At 31.0% G+C, this 18,799-nt stretch overlaps 1 protein-coding gene across 1 annotated transcript in view; it reads left to right on the top strand.

The window, feature by feature from the left end:
* Dhc98D (Dynein heavy chain at 89D) overlaps positions 1-18,799 on the top strand; it is a 392,049-nt gene that overhangs the window by 182,932 nt on the left and 190,318 nt on the right. Inside the window, exons 32-35 of the mRNA XM_075354119.1 lie at positions 4,414-4,637; positions 8,542-8,641; positions 11,142-11,311; positions 13,149-13,240. Of these exons, the coding sequence (XP_075210234.1) occupies positions 4,414-4,637; positions 8,542-8,641; positions 11,142-11,311; positions 13,149-13,240 (586 nt within the window). The remainder of the gene's footprint in view (positions 1-4,413; positions 4,638-8,541; positions 8,642-11,141; positions 11,312-13,148; positions 13,241-18,799) is intronic.

Genomic DNA, 18,799 nt, shown 5'->3' on the forward strand with positions numbered 1-18,799 from the left:
ATTGAATGAACAATTATTGAAAAAGTATTTTGAGATTTTCACTAATTTTAAGATACTCTCTATAGCACTTCTACCCATTATTTCAATCAACTCATCACAGACTGTGATGAGATTGAAAGGTAAGATTGAAAGATAAGATTATTTTACCTTGACCAGGGTTTTCATGCTTATCAAGGTGGGCTTTTAAAAAAAGGGTCAGACTCTGTGATTAGTTCTTCCAGGCACATCATGTAGTTTCCATTATTAGTGGAACCTAACAGTTCATATTTTCTTCTAAAGGAAAGGCCATGTGATGCTAGCTTCTTGAGCACAGCCCTCTAGTATTCTACTTCTTCAATTTGAGTTTGTAACTGGTTATCAATCTTCCCCATTTCAGCAGCTCCTCCATTTGTAGGTTAACACACTATCTAGGTGAGCATATGAGTTCTCTTTGGAAACATTGGTAATAACCATGTTTTCAGTCACTAAATCCACTATCACTGAATTGACTTGAAGTTAGACAAAGCTATTTTCAGGGGCCTCAAAACAAAGACCCCTGGCTGGGAGAATAAATTAGGTAATCCCTATTCACTAGATTTCCATTAGCATGCTTTCTGTTAAACAATGCTTGGTTCAAGAATCTGTTTTTATCAGTGTATACTTTTTTAGATTGTTCAAAGTCAGCATCTTTATTTTGATTGAAACCATTTTTAACAAAATAGTCTTGGCGTTTAATTTCTACAATATTGGATCATTACTTGATTTCAAGTTACTGATAGTACTAGTATTAGGTTTTAAAAAGGTGTCTTTGTTTTCTTCAGCATCAGATGCAACTTTATTTGGACCTCCACCTGGCTGACTTGACCATGATACAAACTTGGTTGATTATTAACTTGGGCCTCTTGTTTGGCAGTAGACAACAAGATCAACAAAAATAGTTTCAATTCCTTACATTTCTTCATCAATCCTTGAACTTTGTGAAGGTCACAAATCAGATCGGGAAGAAGTTTTCCATGTACTTGGATTAATTTAAAAAAAAATCTAATCTGATTTAAATTAAATCACTTTAATTTTCCTCTCCCTCTTGTTTGGCAGTAGACAACAAGATCAACAAAAATAGTTTCAATTCCTTACATTTCTTCATCAATCCTTGAACTTTGTGAAGGTCACAAATCAGATCGGGAAGAAGTTTTCCATGTACTTGGATTAATTTTAAAAAAAATCTAATCTGATTTAAATTAAATCACTTTAATTTTCCTCTCACCTGCTACTTTAACCAAACTTAACTTTAAAACACAAGTATACTAAATGGACTGAGGACTTACAAAATAAGTGCACTACAATGTAGTAGGTATATGAGTTGAACTGAAGCAAGTTAAATTAAAAAATAATAAATATTTTACGCACAACAAAAACTTTGCCTGAAACAGCAGAATAGTAGGATGACAAGGCACCAGACACCTGACTGTCAGCTTCAGCAGACAACAGACTTGAACATTCATGACAGCTGGCAGTAAACATTCTGGTTGGTCGAGACACTCGGCTTGTCAAATGTAAGAACGAGGATGGCCCACGCAGGCACAAGCATGCGCACACATGCACACACACGCACACACACACACACACACACACACACACACAAAACAGCATCACCCTCTGTGTATGGTGCCTTGCTGTCTACACAGTATATCGCCTGCTGTGCCACCTTCTCCAACTGAAAAGGACATGTTTTCCAAATTTTATTTTGTCAGAGTAAATATTAGTAAAATTTATTATTTGAAAAAAACATTTACATTTTTAACCCAAATTTGCAACTCTGGGCCCAGGCCCATGCCTAAATCTGGGTCCTGCCTGTAAGGGATGCAGAAAATTCAGGTTTTAAATTTTTTTAACATTTAATAATTCATAAACAAGTAATATTGTGTTTGTGTAAGATAATCTGTTAAATGTATTTTAAATAAATTGGTAGGACAATCTTTTAAATGATCTGGAAATTTATTATAAATGGCAACTCAAAAATGATTAATAAGGCCCTTTCTTATTAGACATAATCTTGTTTTGAGTTTCGTGAAAACAGTTTTGTAAACTGGTTTTATAAATATGGATATTGGGTATTTTTTTTTAAATAGATGAATAATTTTTTTAAATAAATGACTATTGTTTTAAACAAAGATTGTACATCCATAAATATAATCACATGAATAAGTTAGCATTTTACAATTTTTAATTTGCTGAATACCAGTCTACATTACTTATATTTTATGAATGAAAAACAGTGATTTGACAATCCATTTTTGTACCTTGAAAACTTGTTCTGAATTTGTGAGGGAGCTCCAAGAGGTATTATATTTAAGAAAGAATATATATAAGCAATAATAAATGTTTAATAATGATGGAAAGCTTAGTATTTTTTAAGATGTTTCAAAACAAAACAATACAGTTTCATTTTGTTGCAAACAAAATCACTTTGATCATCCTAAGAGAATTTGTTATCTAATAAAATACTTAGAAATTTTTCACTGTGTGCAATAAAAGTACTATGATTAGCATTAGTTCTTTTAAGTAATTATCTTTGTATGTAAACACATACAGCAAGGGACCAAGTCCCACTTTCCTATGACACTCCATTCTATATCATAAAGAAGAGCCCTACAATTAACTTTTGTATTCTTATCAAAAATGACATTTCAACTTTCTGTTTATAGTTTGTAAGATATATTTTAATCTAGTTGTCTTAAGAATTGCAGAACTGAATTGAATGACTTATTGAGATCAGTTGTAGTTATAAGTAGAATAATTTTTTTTGGTATCTTACAACTAAATCCATAAATTACATGAAGGTACAGTGGAAAATTACTGGTCTGGATAAGAATCAACATTTTTCTGAGTACATTTTGATTTATTTTTCAACATAATTACCATTAAAGTCTATGCACTTAGCCCAGCACTCCACAAGACCACCTATTCCAGTTTGGTATGTTGATTTATCCAACTCCAGAAAATAACCATCTATGACAGCAATACCTTCATTACCTTCAATACCTTCATTTGGTCAAAAATTTATTTTCAAGCTATTTTTTTAGATTAGGAAACAAGTGATAGTCACTGGGATGCAGATTTGGTGAATATGGAGGATGTTGGAGCAATATGAATTATAATTTGTTGGTTTTTGCCGTTGTAATAACCGAAGTGTGAGCTCTGGAGCATTGTTTTGATAGTAAAGCACTTTTTTTTTGCCAATTGTGGTTGTTTTCCGTAATTTCATTGCTGAATTGCTGCAATAGAGTTGCGTAATGTTCACCATTTATTGTTTCATCCTTTTTAAGATAAATGAAAATTATTCCACGGAAAACAGTTGCCATAACTTTTTCGTGCAAAAAGTCATTTTCACTTTTTTTTAGAGAAGGTTGATCTTTTTCAACCCATTATTTTGATTATTGTTTTGTCTCAGGAGTGTAGTGAATAACCCATGTCTCATCAACAGTCACAAATCAATGTAAAAATTCCTCTGGATTGCGCTGAAAGAGCTAGAGACAATTGCTTGAAATGTTTTTCCAGTTTGGCATGAGCAAATGTGGTACCTATCTTGTGCACAGTTTTTCCATACCCAAATGTTCATGCAAAATATTGCACATGCATTCTGTTGACATGGCTACAGACTGCTAACTCATTCATTGTCAGTAGTTGACCTGCCAAAACGATTTTATGCACTTTTTCTATTATTTCTGACATAGTCACTTTAGAAGAAACATAGTCACTGCATGGTTCATTGCTAGTGCGTGTTTGGCCCATTTTAAACTTTACAACCCAGTGTTTTAACTGTTGTATTTGATGGAAAAAAATCTCCCGATGTCATATCAGGCTTTTCTTTAATTTTGTTTGCACTTAAGCTTTTTAGAAACAACGTATTTAATCACAGCACAAATTTCCAGATTTTCCATTTTTCAATAAAGCAGTCTTACTAAATACTATATACATACAGTAAATTACTCTTAGTTATACTATACCATAGTAATACTATATATATTAAAGTAAATACTATACTAAGTGATACAGCAACTTGAAACTAACAGTAAACTAATGAAGAATAGAATCATGCAATAATGTAAGAAATTAAGTGTAGTAACACCATCTCTGTGTGTGGCCTGGAACTTTTCACTCCACCCTCATACAATAATGAGAATTACTATATATTTTTTTAAAAGTTTAAACAATAAAAATGTTTTAATTTAATTATAACAATTGATATTACAACGGAAATAACAATTGATATTACGATTAAAACCTTTAAAAATTATGCTTGTCTAATTTACAGACCCTTAATTTAACATTTTTAGCAAATGAAAATGTTATTCTAGAAAAATGCCACATTTTAATAAGTAAATTCTTAATTATTACAATGAATTTTTATAATTTTTTTCTCTTTTTTTTAAGATGTTTGACAATGTTGGAAGTTTGGATTTTAAATATGATGGAAATATTTTTTATATTGCTGCAATGATTTCATGTGAAAGCGAAATAATGGAGTTTCGTGACTCGGTACAAGTTGTTGGTAAAATTGAGGAATGGATGTCAAAAGTTGTAGCCGAGATGAAAAAGTCAAATAGATATCTAACAAAACTTGCCATCTTCAATTATGGCAAAGTTCGTAGAGCTAGGTATTATTTATTAATGTGTTATCTTTATACAAGTTCTTTCTAAATTTTAACTAGATGTTTATTTTATCTGATTTTCCATGCAATGTAACATGTCTAAATTTAATTTATATACATTTTTAACATTAAGGTCAAAGCCATTATTTTATGGGTTTGCTAATTTAATATTCCCCTTTGCTTTATTATATAATTTATATAACAATTTATAGTAGAAAATATAAGAATGCTTATATTTTCTAGTGATGAAGAAAGTAAAAGGAACTATCGGCAATTAAGAAATGCTATAAACAGGAAGTGCAAACTGGCGAAAGAAAAGTGGATTAAAGAAAAGTTTTCAGAAGTGGAAAGAGAAATGAACACTGGTAAAATAGACGGAGCATACAGGAAAGTTAAGGAAAATTTTGGGGTACATAAATTAAAATCTAATAATGTGTTAAACAAAGATGGTATACCAATATATAATACGAAAGGTAAAGTCGATAGATGGGTGGAATATATTGAAGAGTTATACGGAGGAAATGAATTAGAAAATGGTGTTATAGAGGAAGAAGAGGAAGTTGAGGAGGATGAAATGGGAGAAACAATACTGAGATCTGAATTTAAGAGAGCATTAAAAGATTTAAATGGCAGAAAGGCTCCTGGAATAGACGGAATACCTGTAGAATTACTGCGCAGTGCGGGTGAGGAAGCGATTGATAGATTATACAAACTGGTGTGTAATATTTATGAAAAAGGGGAATTTCCGTCAGACTTAAAAAAAAGTGTTATAGTAATGATACCAAAGAAAGCAGGGGCAGATAAATGTGAAGAATACAGAACAATTAGTTTAACTAGTTATGCATCAAAAATCTTAACTAGAATTCTATACAGAAGAATTGAGAGGAGAGTGGAGGAAGTGTTAGGAGAAGACCAATTTGGTTTCAGGAAACGTATAGGGACAAGGGAAGCAATTTTAGGCCTCAGATTAATAGTAGAAGGAAGATTAAAGAAAAACAAACCAACATACTTGGCGTTTATAGACCTAGAAAAGCCATTCGATAACGTAGACTGGAATAAAATGTTCAGTATTTAAAAAAAATTAGGGTTCAAATACAGAGATAGAAGAACAATTGCTAACATGTACAGGAACCAAACAGCAACAGTAACAATTGAAGAACATAAGAAAGAAGCCGTAATAAGAAAGGGAGTCCGACAAGGATGTTCCCTATCTCCGTTCCTATTTAATCTTTACATGGAACTAGCAGTTAATGATGTTAAAGAACAATTTAGATTTGGAGTAACAGTACAAGGTGAAAAGATAAAGATGCTACGATTTGCTGATATAATAATTCTAGCCGAGAGTAAAAAGGATTTAGAAGAAACAATGAACGGCATAGATGAAGTCCTACGCAAGAACTATCGCATGAAAATAAACAAGAACAAAGCAAAAATAATGAAATGTAGCAGAAATAACAAAGATGGACCACTGAATGTGAAAATAGGAGGAGAAAAGATTATGGAGGTAGAAGAATTTTGTTATTTGGGAAGTAGAATTACTAAAGATGGACGAAGCAGGAGCGATATAAAATGCTGAATAGCACAAGCTAAACGAGCCTTCAGTAAGAAATATAATTTGTTTACATCAAAAATTAATTTAAATGTCAGGAAAAGATTTTTGAAAGTGTATGTTTGGAGTGTCGCTTTATATGGATGTGAAACTTGGACAATCGAGGTATCTGAGAAGAAAAGATTAGAAGCTTTTGAAATGTGGTGCTATAGGAGAATGTTAAAAATCAGATGGGTGGATAAAGTGACAGATGAAGAGGTATTGTGGCAAATAGATGAAGAAAGAAGCATTTGGAAAAATATAGTTAAAAGAAGAGACAGGCTTATAGGCTACATACTAAGGCATCCTGGAATAGTCGCTTTAATATTGGAAGGACAGGTAGAAGGGAAAAATGTGTAGGCAGGCCACGTTTGGAATATGTAAAACAAATTGTTAGGGATGTAGGATGTAGAGGGTATACTGAAATGAAACGACTAGCACTAGATAGGGAATCTTGGATAGCTGCATCAAACCAGTCAAATGACTGAAGACAAAAAAAAAAAAAAAAAACAATTTATAATAATATATAATTTCATGATTGTAATTATTTTCATATAAGAACATATTTAACTGATTTCATGGGGAAAATTATTTAAAAATTTATTGTAAAGTTATGCAGTGGTGTTATTTTGATGATATAAACATTCTTCAAAATTATTCCATTTGTCTTGTATGATATGCAATGAGTATAACTCAAAGTAGTTTTATTTTTCATGATGCTTTACCAGTAAATTTCATGAATGAATCAGAGTAAGGGATCTGCAGTTTGCCATCCTCTAACAACCAAATAAAGACAGTCATAAAAAAAAATTTCAGTGCCAAAAAAGATAGTAATAAAAAGAAAACTTTTGTTTCAAGTGTCATAAGTGGTCTGTAGAAAGTACACTCAATAAAATTATAAAAAACCATCATGTATATTTAGCATTAATAGTATATGAATTATAAAGCTAACATGGACTTATTATTTTGAGTTTTAGGGCTTAGGTCTAATTATTTTATGTTCATTTTCATCTGCCTCACTTCCACTTCCACTAAATTCAACTAAAATATCTTGTGTTGTAACTTTAATCTAAAATGCTTATTTCTATGAACAGTTTTAAATTCCTTTACTAGTGAGTAAAATGTTTTTGTTTTTAACAACATATTCTGGTCTTTATTTATTTATTTTCTTAAATAACGTTAAACTGAAAGGTTAATCATAAAAAATCAGAAAGTCATGTTGAACCATTGTATAAAAATATTGGTGAGAGCAAGATGAAAAAAAATCCAAAAATTCCTGCTTTTATTTTGAGTAAGTCAGTGTGTAATATATACTAATTTTGTAAAAAATAAATGAAGAATACTAACCAAAAGTTTGAATGCAATTTTACGTGTTCTCTTTATGTTACCTTTAGAACTAGAGTAATTCCAAAGGATATATTATTATAAAATTATTTAATTTTAAAGTTATTATTCATATTTGTAGACTGTTTTAATATGTCAGTTTCAGACAACCAATACAAAATAGTAGCTTGAAGGATCTGTTGATTAGGTTCTTATCAGAAGTAATTTGGAACTATTTGAATTCGCTGATATGTGATACTAAGGTAATGTTTTGTGCTGAATTCCTGTTTTTCTTTTCTTTCATATCACTTATCCAAAAACATCCCAATTATTTCCAAGTGAAGACCTGTTGTTAGTGGATATAAGAATGTTGTAATCAATGCTTTTTTTTAATTGGCAAACTCTCGCATTCTAGGACAGTTGTTTGGTACATTAATCAGTCAAAATGAATAATGGAGACATTCTGTAAATGCATATTTTGTTATTCAGACAATTAAATTGTGAAAGATTTATTCATTATTCTTGGAAGGAAAAATTCATTCATTTATTAAATGGCTTTATATTCCATCAAAAACTGGAAGGTAACTTCATGGTTATTCTCTGTTAAAAGTAAAATTGTAATCTACATCTACTGTTATATTACTACCATCTATTTTCCCTTTTGCAGTATTTTCCAATCACACATTTCACACAAAGTTCTGTAACAAAATGTTTTAAGTAAATTACAAATATAATTGATTACTATTGCTTACAGCAGTTCATCAATGTTACTTCAAATTCCCAATAATAGAAGTACCAGGTTATAAGCATTTTATAAAAAGTTCTTTGTTCAATATAAATAAAGTTTTTAATAAACTGTTTAGTTTTTATCTCTTGTTATTTATTAAAAATTTTGTAAATTTGACAGATTGAAGTTTTTTTATAATTTAAATTAAAACGGTAGAACTTTAAATAGTTTTCTGTTATTTTCTAATTGTAATATTTATTTTTATTATTTAGGTGTGATTGGATGTTGGATTTTTTGGGTATGGTTGTTTTGGCAGCTAATGCAGTATGGTGGACTGCAGAAGTTGAAAATGTTTTCAAAAAACTCAAACAGGTCTGTTGAAATTTTGTTTACAAAAGTTTGTTTACTGTGCATGCTAAACTTTTTTCTGTACTATAATATTAAAACCATATTACTCTTACTTTATTTATTATTTTCACTAAGTTGGAATTGATTAAGAAAGTCATTAGTGATAAAATATATTTAGTCTAAAATATACAAAAATAAAAGAAAATCAAAGACTAATCCTGTAAAAGATAAACAAGAGTGCATGTATGTAGAGTGTATGGTAGTGTGAGTAGAGAGCATGCTTGAGCAGCTACAGCAAGCAGTTATTTTCATAAATCAGCACACTGATGGGTTATAAGGTACAGCAGAGAAGTAACATCAGATAATACAACAAATTCAGGAAATCTGCAATGAAGGCCTTTAAATTCATTCAATAAGCCTACAGCAGAAGTTCTTAACTTTGCAAGGTGTTTTGAATGGCATTTGTATTTAAAGAGAGTGAGGAAGGGCAGGAATGTGAGTAAGAGTATCCTCATCTTTTGCAGGTAAATTCACCTCACGCACAGATTTTGCAGAGTTGTACTGTAATGTTCTAAGGCAATCTGAAGGGGGGCCGGCCTCTGTGGTGCAAGTAGTAGCATCTCTGCCTTTCATCTGGAGGTCCCGGGTTCGAATCCTGGTCAGGCATGGCATTTTCACACATTACATTGTCATCCATCTTATCCCCTGAAGCTATACCTAACAGTGGTCTGGAGGTTAAACAAAAAAAGAAGCAATCTGAAGGACAGCATTTCTTTTTTTCTTTCTTTTTCCTGTTTAGCCTCCAGTAATTACCTTTCAGATATTACTTCAGAGGATGAATGAGGATATGTATTAGTGTAAATGAAGTGTAGTCTTGTGCAGTCTCAGTTCGACCATTCCTGAGATGTGTGATTAATTGAAAACCAAACAATCAAAGAACACCGGTATCCACAATCTAGTATTCAAATCCGTGTAAAAATAACTGACTTTACTAGGACTTGAACGCTGGAACTCTCGACTTCCAAATCAGCTGATTTGGGAAGATGTATTCACCACTAGACCAACCCGGTGGGTTAAAAAGTGAGCATTTAGCATGAACAATTTGAACTTTTGTAACAGGTAATTGGATCCTTCTTCATGACAGTTGTCCACACATAACTTAAAGATTATAAAAGGCTTTCAACAACAATGATATGCTTCATTGCTTCATACACAGTACTCATTGGATTTGGACTCCTGTGACTTCTTCTTCTGTAAGATGAAGTTCAAGTTGAATATTTATCCTTTTAATATTGTACAGGTGTCATAGAAGAAGCTTTACATACTTACAGAAAAAAGGACATTCCAGTGAGCAAAATTCTGGTAACATCCATAATGCTGTATAAGGGAACTTAAGCAAATGGAGAATGGAATTTTAGTAGCCATATTTCTGTATCAGATACTTTTTTTTATAAGCTTAATCATGAAATTTAACAAGTAAATAGACTTTAGGAAGTGTTATGTAGGTAGATGAAATCTTGCTTTAATTAATTGTGTCAATGTTTGTGAAAATGAGAAGAGTATATTCTTATATGTTCCCTGTTAATAAAGGATGCAAGGATATTGTATTTTTCTCACTCTTTAATAATTACTTGATTGAAAGTTTGATGGATTGTGTAAAGAATATGGGATTAAAGTTGGACAATGATTTTGTTTATTCAGTTCATGGATCAAGTTCTGGAATTGTATGGAAAGGCTATAATGTCATATGTGAAAGCATTGCATATCAGTACCAGTGTAGTAATGGGGTAACTGAAGAGGAACCTCAATTCATATACAGACATAGGAATTGTAAATTAATACAGTTAACAAAATTAATGGGAATCATTTTGAATTGTGATGGTCGAAATAACTGACATTATTCAAGTCCAGAGACTTAACAGAAAGATTCCATCTTCTTTTATGGAATAATATTGTCAGTCATTCACTGACAATACAAATAAATTGGTATTTAAAGTAGTGATTAAGCTGAATAATATATGGAGCTGAGATTTGGACTGATAAAGAGAAAACGGAAAGGAAAGGGAACTGAGAACGACAGATTTTGAGCTGCTGTTTGTGGTGGTCTCCAAGGTCGCTCAATCTGACCCCATCTGATTTTTTTCTTTTTGGGGTTTTATAAAGGGAATATGCCTTTGCTATTTATTAATCTATTCAATTTGAGTCACATGATTGAAGTAAATGTCACTTTCATTACTCCAACATATAGGTTAAAGTATGGACGAACTCTCTTATTGGTTGGATATGTGCTGCGTGATGAGAGGTGCTCACTTTGAACACTTGTAGGGAAAATCTGTAAGAGTTACTTCTTTCATTTTATTTGTGATTAATTACTGTAAGTCAAAATTAAGAAATATTAAATAGTTTTAAAATTCTGGTATTCTTTTTTTTATAGATTCTGTATATTAAAGAAATTTTAAAACAAGACTTTTTCTTCAGAATTAATATTTAATCAATGTACTTAAATTTATTTATTTTTTTACAGGGTGATAAACAAGCTATGAAAGAGTATTTGCAACAAATGAATAGGCAGCTAGATGAACTTGTTGTTTGTGTTCGTGGAAAGTTAAAAAAAAATGACAGGAAAAAGTATAATACAGTTCTTATAGTTGATGTTCATGCTAGAGATATTATTGAAGGATTTGTGAGAGACAGGTGTGTTTTTTCTTAATCTTACTAGTTAAAATGTGTAAATTAACCTTTATTAGAGTGTTGGAATAAAATTACAGTTGAGCATTTGTGTTTTTATGTGAAAGTTCAATAATTCTTGGCTTATATCGCAGTACATGTTATGAAAGAAAGACCTTCTTGTTGAAAATATTTTTTATCTTCAGAAAGAGAGTCATTAATTTCAAAACTGCCTTACCCCCCCACCCCATCATTGCCTCCCAAGGCTTCTAGCCCTAAACTCTTCCTTCAAATAACAATTTAAATATTGAAACTCTTTTCCATAAAATGAGTTAAATTTTAAGAAAAGTGAAAAATATTCATATTTTTTACTCTTATGTAAAAAACTTGTACAGCCCTCTTGCCCTCTTAATTGAGGGCAAGTAACAAAGTTTAAAATATGATATTTGAAGTTTATTTTTTCAGAATGTTTTTTACCATAAGAAAAAATAAAATGTTGAGATTTTCAGCCTCTCTTGGGATTTAACTTAAAAGCCTGCGAAATTATAAAAATTGAAATAGTCGAATGTTTCTTAAAAATATGTATCTTATTAAAAATAAATTAAAAGTAATAAAAATTAAAAATTTTAAAACCATAAAGAAAGAGAAATAATGAATTAAAAGAAAACATTAAAAATCATATAGGTGAAAAAGAAGTTCAAACTTATTTCTCCTCAAAAAGCTTGCACTCCTTTGTCCAATATTAAAAAAAATAAATTAAAATAATGCAGTATTGTAACCATTCTTTTTACAAGTTTGTTGTGCCTTCTGACAAAATGAAAAATATAATGTTCAATAGAGTCAGTTCTTGCCTTCCAAAGGCATTTAAGTCCCTTTTAATTGAAAACTGAAAGATTGATTTTTAAAACTATTCTTATTTCAGTTTTATCATAATTGTGGGCCAGTAAAAAATTACATTAAGGTTCAGGCTTAAGGTTCTAAAATGTTTTTGTTAGTTTGATGAAAATGTTTGTGTTAAAATTAAATTAAAAACTTGAGAGCAATTAACTTAATAATTGTGTGTACATGTCCATTGTCATTAACAGATGCCTAATTAATGGAAATTCCTTAGACATGTCCATTAATAACAAGAAATATCCATTGTTTCAAGATTGAAAGTGCTCTTTAGGACACCTATCAGAGTTATTTTCTCTAAGAGTAATAATAATAATTAACCAGTCAGTCCTTGTAGGAAGCAGAATGATGGTAAAACTATGGCTGAATATCAGCTACATTTTGGTGTGAGCAATGAGTTGTGACTCATTTCAAGATTTTTGTAAGCATTCCATGCCAGGCTCTCTAGGGAAAGGGAAAAATGAAGTGGTTTCGCATTGCCTTCTTCAATGAGCTGTGTATTAGTTGCATATCAATGTATCAAGCCCACTGAAATTCAGATAATATTTGGGAAAATAAGAGATATCTTCACTCTATTCACTACAGAAAGTATCTGTATGAACATCATTAGCATTATTCATAAGAGACTAACGACAGACTAGTACTAGTTGTATTTTTGATAGTTTACATCCTTCCCAATGATAAAATCAGCTGGGGCAGTTATTATAAATCTATAGATTAATGTGAATTCCTTTCTGTAGGGAAAAATGTATTAATATATATTCTCCATTCTCAGTTAACAGAATTACTCATCAGATGAAATTGTATGGTCTGTTGCTATTTTGTAAAAAGGTGAAAAAATATTGCTTTTATGTGTATTTTTTAATACAATCTTGTTCTGTATCCTTGTTAGCCTCTCCTGTTTAGTTAAATAATCTAAGTGATAACACTTCAAAGGTGATACAGTTTTATATATTCATTTTTTTTTCAGTATTAGAGAAGCAAGAGAATTTGAATGGGAAAGCCAATTAAGATTTTATTGGATGAAAGCTTTAAATAATTTAATCATACAACAATGCTCTGGTAGGTGTTAAGATTTATTATTAATAGCTTATTTCTGTATAAATAATAGTAATAATAAATAAATAAATAAATATATATATATTGTATTTTTTTTTAATAGTCAAAAAGTATTTTGTACAACCCAAGTACAAAATTACAAAGTAAACGAAATGACATTTACCTTATTTTTCTTCTTTATTTTTATTCCAATAGCACTTTTTCAGGATCCCACATCATCAGTTGTATATAAATATAATAAAATTACATATCAAAACATAACAATTTTTTTAGAAAAAATTAAAAGATTAAAATTATTATCATATATACAAAATATGAAGTCAATTAAATAAAATAATTACATATATTTAAATATGACATCAATTAAGAATTAAAGTTTAAAATTAACTTTAAAAATAAAATAATTATAAGATTTATACCATATAACCTGGCCAGGCAATGTTAGGTTATTGAGTGGATTTGAAATTATTTATATGCATTCTGATTATATATATTTTTATCTAAAAATGTGCTGCCATCTGTTGCTGCTTTTAATAGTGTCATCTTCATACCCTGTCTGAAAGTTGATCAAGTTGGAAATTCTTTTGTTCTTATAGATATATATAAACCTCTCCAAAATTTCCAAACATTTACTATTATTATTTTAATTAAATTTCTTGATTCCGCCATTTCAAAATTTGTCCAAATATCAGACAGGAACATTAGATAAACCTAATTTACCATTTTCATTTTTATAATTTCTTTTTTTTTTTTTTTGTCTTCAGTCATTTGACTGGTTTGATGCAGCTCTCCAAGATTCCCTATCTAGTGCTAGACGTTTCATTTCAGTATACCCTCTACATCCTACATCTCCAACAATTTGTTTTACATACTCCAAACGTGGCCTGCCTACACAATTTTTCCCTTCTACCTGTCCTTCCAATATTAAAGCGACTATTCCAGGATGCCTTAGTATGTGGCCTATAAGTCTGTTTCTTCTTTTAACTATATTTTTCCAAATGCTACTTTCTTCATCTATTTGCCGCAATACCTCTTCATTTGTCACTTTATCCACCCATCTGATTTTTAACATTCTCCTATAGCACCACATTTCAAAAGCTTCTAATCTTTTCTTCTCAGATACTCCGATTGTCCAAGTTTCACTTCCATATAAAGCGACACTCCAAACATACACTTTCAAAAATCTTTTCCTGAGATTTAAATTCATTTTTGATGTAAACAAATTATATTTCTTACTGAAGGCTCGTTTAGCTTGTGCTATTCGGCATTTTATATCGCTCCTGCTTCGTCCATCTTTAGTAATTTTACTTCCCAAATAACAAAATTCTTCTACCTCCATAATCTTATCTCCTCCTATTTTCACATTCAGTGGTCCATCTTTGTTATTTCTACTACATTTCATTACTTTTGTTTTGTTCTTGTTTATTTTCATGCGATAGTTTTTGCGTAGGACTTCATCTATGCCGTTCATTGTTTCTTCTAAATGCTTTTTACTCTCGGCTAGAATTACTATATCATCAGCAAATCGTAGCATCTTTATCTTTTCACCTTGTACTGTTACTCCGAATCTAAATTGTTCTTTAACATCATTAACTGCTAGTTCCATGTAAAGATTAAAAAGTAACGGCGATAGGGAACATCCTTGTCGGACTCCCTTTCTTATTAGGGCTTCTTTCTTATGTTCTTCAATTGTTATTGTTGCTGTTTGGTTCCTGTACATGTTAGCAATTGTTCTTCTATCTCTGTATTTGAACCCTAATTTTTTTAAAATGCTGAACATTTTATTCCAGTCTACGTTATCGAAAGCCTTTTCTAGGTCTATAAACGCCAAGTATGTTGGTTTGTTTTTCTTTAATCTTCCTTCTACTATTAATCTGAGGCCTAAAATTGCTTCCCTTGTCCCTATACTTTTCCTGAAACCAAATTGGTCTTCTCCTAACACTTCTTCCACTCTCCTCTCAATTCTTCTGTATAAAATTCTAGTTAAGATTTTTGATGCATGACTAGTTAAACTAATTGTTCTGTATTCTTCACATTTATCTGCCCCTGCTTTCTTTGGTATCATAACTATAACACTTTTTTTGAAGTCTGATGGAAATTCTCCATTTTCATAAATATTACGCACCAGTTTGTATAATCTATCAATCGCTTCCTCACCTGCACTGCGCAGCAATTCTACAGGTATTCCGTCTATTCCAGGAGCCTTTCTGCCATTTAAATCTTTTAATGCTCTCTTAAATTCAGATCTCAGTATTGTTTCTCCCATTTCATCCTCCTCAACTTCCTCTTCTTCCTCTATAACACCATTTTCTAATTCATTTCCTCCGTATAACTCTTCAACATATTCCACCCATCTATCGACTTTACCTTTCGTATTATATATTGGTGTACCATCTTTGTTTAACACATTATTACATTTTAATTTATGTACCCCAAAATTTTCCTTAACTTTCCTGTATGCTCCGTCTATTTTACCAATGTTCATTTCTCTTTCCACTTCTGAACACTTTTCTTTAATCCACTCTTCTTTCACCAGTTTGCACTTCCTGTTTATAGCATTTCTTAATTGCCGATAGTTCCTTTTACTTTCTTCATCACTAGCATTCTTATATTTTCTACGTTCATCCATCAGCTGCAATATATCGTCTGAAACCCAAGGTTTTCTACCGGTTCTCTTTATTCCGCCTAAGTTTGCTTCTGCTGATTTAAGAATTTCCTTTTTAACATTCTCCCATTCTTCTTCTACATTTTCTACCTTATCTTTTTTACTCAGACCTCTTGCGATGTCCTCCTCAAAAATCTTCTTTACCTCCTCTTCCTCAAGCTTCTCTAAATTCCACCGATTCATCTGACACCTTTTCTTCAGGTTTTTAAACCCCAATCTACATTTCATTATCACCAAATTATGGTCGCTATCAATGTCTGCTCCAGGGTAAGTTTTGCAGTCAACGAGTTGATTTCTAAATCTTTGCTTAACCATGATATAATCTATCTGATACCTTGCAGTATCGCCTGGCTTTTTCCAAGTGTATATTCTTCTATTATGATTTTTAAATTGGGTGTTGGCAATTACTAAATTATACTTCGTGCAAAACTCTATAAGTCGGTCCCCTCTTTCATTCCTTTTGCCCAGCCCGTATTCACCCACTATATTTCCTTCCTTGCCTTTTCCAATGCTTGCATTCCAATCTCCAACTATTATTAAATTTTCATCTCCTTTTACGTGTTTAATTGCTTCATCAATCTCTTCGTATACACACTCTACCTCATCATCATCATGGGCGCTTGTAGGCATATAAACGTTAACAATCGTTGTCGGTTTAGGTTTTGATTTTATCCTTATTACAATGATTCTATCGCTATGCGTTTTGAAATACTCCACTCTCCTCCCTATCTTCTTGTTCATCACGAAACCTACTCCTGCCTGCCCATTATTTGATGCTGAGTTAATTACTCTAAAATCACCTGACCAAAAGTCGCCTTCCTCTTCCCACCGAACCTCACTAATTCCTACTATATCCACATTCACCCTATCCATTTCCCTTTTTAAATTTTCTAGCCTACCAACCTTTTTTAAGCTTCTAACATTCCACGCTCCGACTCGTAGAATGTTATTTTTTAATTTTCTGGTGACCCCTTCCTTAGTAGTCCCCACCCGGAGATCCGAACGGGGGACTATTTTACCTCCGGAATATTTTACCAAGGAAGGCGCCTCCATTATTGTTATGTGAAAATGCAGAACCACATTTTCTTGGAAAAAAAAGCAGCTGTAGTTTTCCATTGCTTTCAGCTGCGCAGTACTGAGAGGACTGAGTGATGTTGATACGGCCGTTTAAGTCGTCCTGACTCACGCCCCTAACAACTACTGAAAGAGCTGCTGCCCTCTTTCAGGAATCATTCCTTAGTCTGGCTCTCAACAGATACCTCTCCGATATGGTTGCACCTTCGGTCCAGCTACTCTGTATCCCTGAGCACTCAAGCCCCCGCACCAACGGCAAGGTCTCATGATTCATAGAGGAGGTTATAATTTCTAATGTGTTATAAAAATCTAGTTTTAAAAGACCTCTTGGTTTTATCTATATATATATATATATTATAAGGTCACAAACATTGCATTTTATTTTGTAAATTTGCATGAATAAGTGTCAATATGATTGTTTGTCTTGTATGCCGGTTTAAATTTACTTTTATCATAAATATTAGTTAACATTTTCAACTACATTACCATACATACATTTATAATGTATGCTTTTATTCTATTATATTGTGTGTCACTAATTGCTCTATTAGCCATGTGTGTGTGTGTGTGAGTGTGTGTGTGTACTAATTTTGTGTGACCATGGATGATTTGAATTTCTATGTATTGTGGTTTTATTGGTTGTGGGTTTCTTATATACTGACGTAAATTGATTATTTTTGTTAATTTTTATACTAACATTTAGAAAGTCAATTTCAAAAGTAAATTTCAAACTATTGTAATATGAATGAATTTTATTCAAAATTGATTTTGATTATAAAAATTACAATATCTTGTTAGTATCGACTTTAGAAAAATCATATATATATTTCGCAAAATAAAATTTCAGGACATATTGTACAAATGAAGGTAAAAAGGTTTGTAAAACCTGGGTGTGGAAATGTTTTGTTTTCAGTCATAACTTGTAAAACATTTTGCCCTGATTTTACACAAAGAGTAAAGTGAAGCCGTACTGAAATTCTTAGATCTTCAAAATAAGGGATATTTGATGGGTTGATAAATTTTTTATGAAAGATTTAATGAAGCGTACCCCACAATTGTATCTATAATAATTTTACAGAAAATTTTGAAAAACACAAAATATTAATATCACAAAACACAATTTTTTAAGTTTGACGTACAATATCCAATTGTTAAATTGCCAGTAAGCAAATAAAATTTGCAGAGAACTTAATTGTAAGAAAATTTATGTCAACTTATTTACGTTACAAAAATTTCAGTAGATTTCATTTTATCCTTGGAACAGGTATCAGAGTGAAATTTTTTATAAGATATAACTTGAAAACAAAGCATTTCTGTTCAAATGAAACATGTTGGTATAAGCGTTTTTCTTCATTTTTGTATCCTGAAATCCTTTCATTTATATATAATTGATCAACCCAAGTACAGAATAATTGAAATAGGATGACTTACCTTATCTCATTACATAACCAGAAGTACTTTCACAAACTTAATTCGCATCATCAGCTGCATTATGTTATAACTCGCGATACATAGTATTGTGTGTTAGTTTATGATGTATATATCATATCATAAAACATCATAAGTTTTGTGATATGACGTTATCATATCACTTATTATTTATGTTAATTTTATTTTAAATTAATTAAATTTTATTAAAACTTATATACATACATACTTACATTTAAATTTAGTTTATCACACTTTAAACGCTTATACAAAAATTTAAAAAAAAAAACTATATATAAATTAAAAATGTTAAATTATAATCATAACAAGATGTAAAATGTAAAAATTGTTTAAAAATTCTGATAATTATGAAAACGTAATGAAACAGTATATAA

Source organism: Lycorma delicatula, chromosome 1 (assembly GCF_047948215.1).
Source record: "Lycorma delicatula isolate Av1 chromosome 1, ASM4794821v1, whole genome shotgun sequence".
Taxonomy (NCBI): domain Eukaryota; kingdom Metazoa; phylum Arthropoda; class Insecta; order Hemiptera; family Fulgoridae; genus Lycorma; species Lycorma delicatula.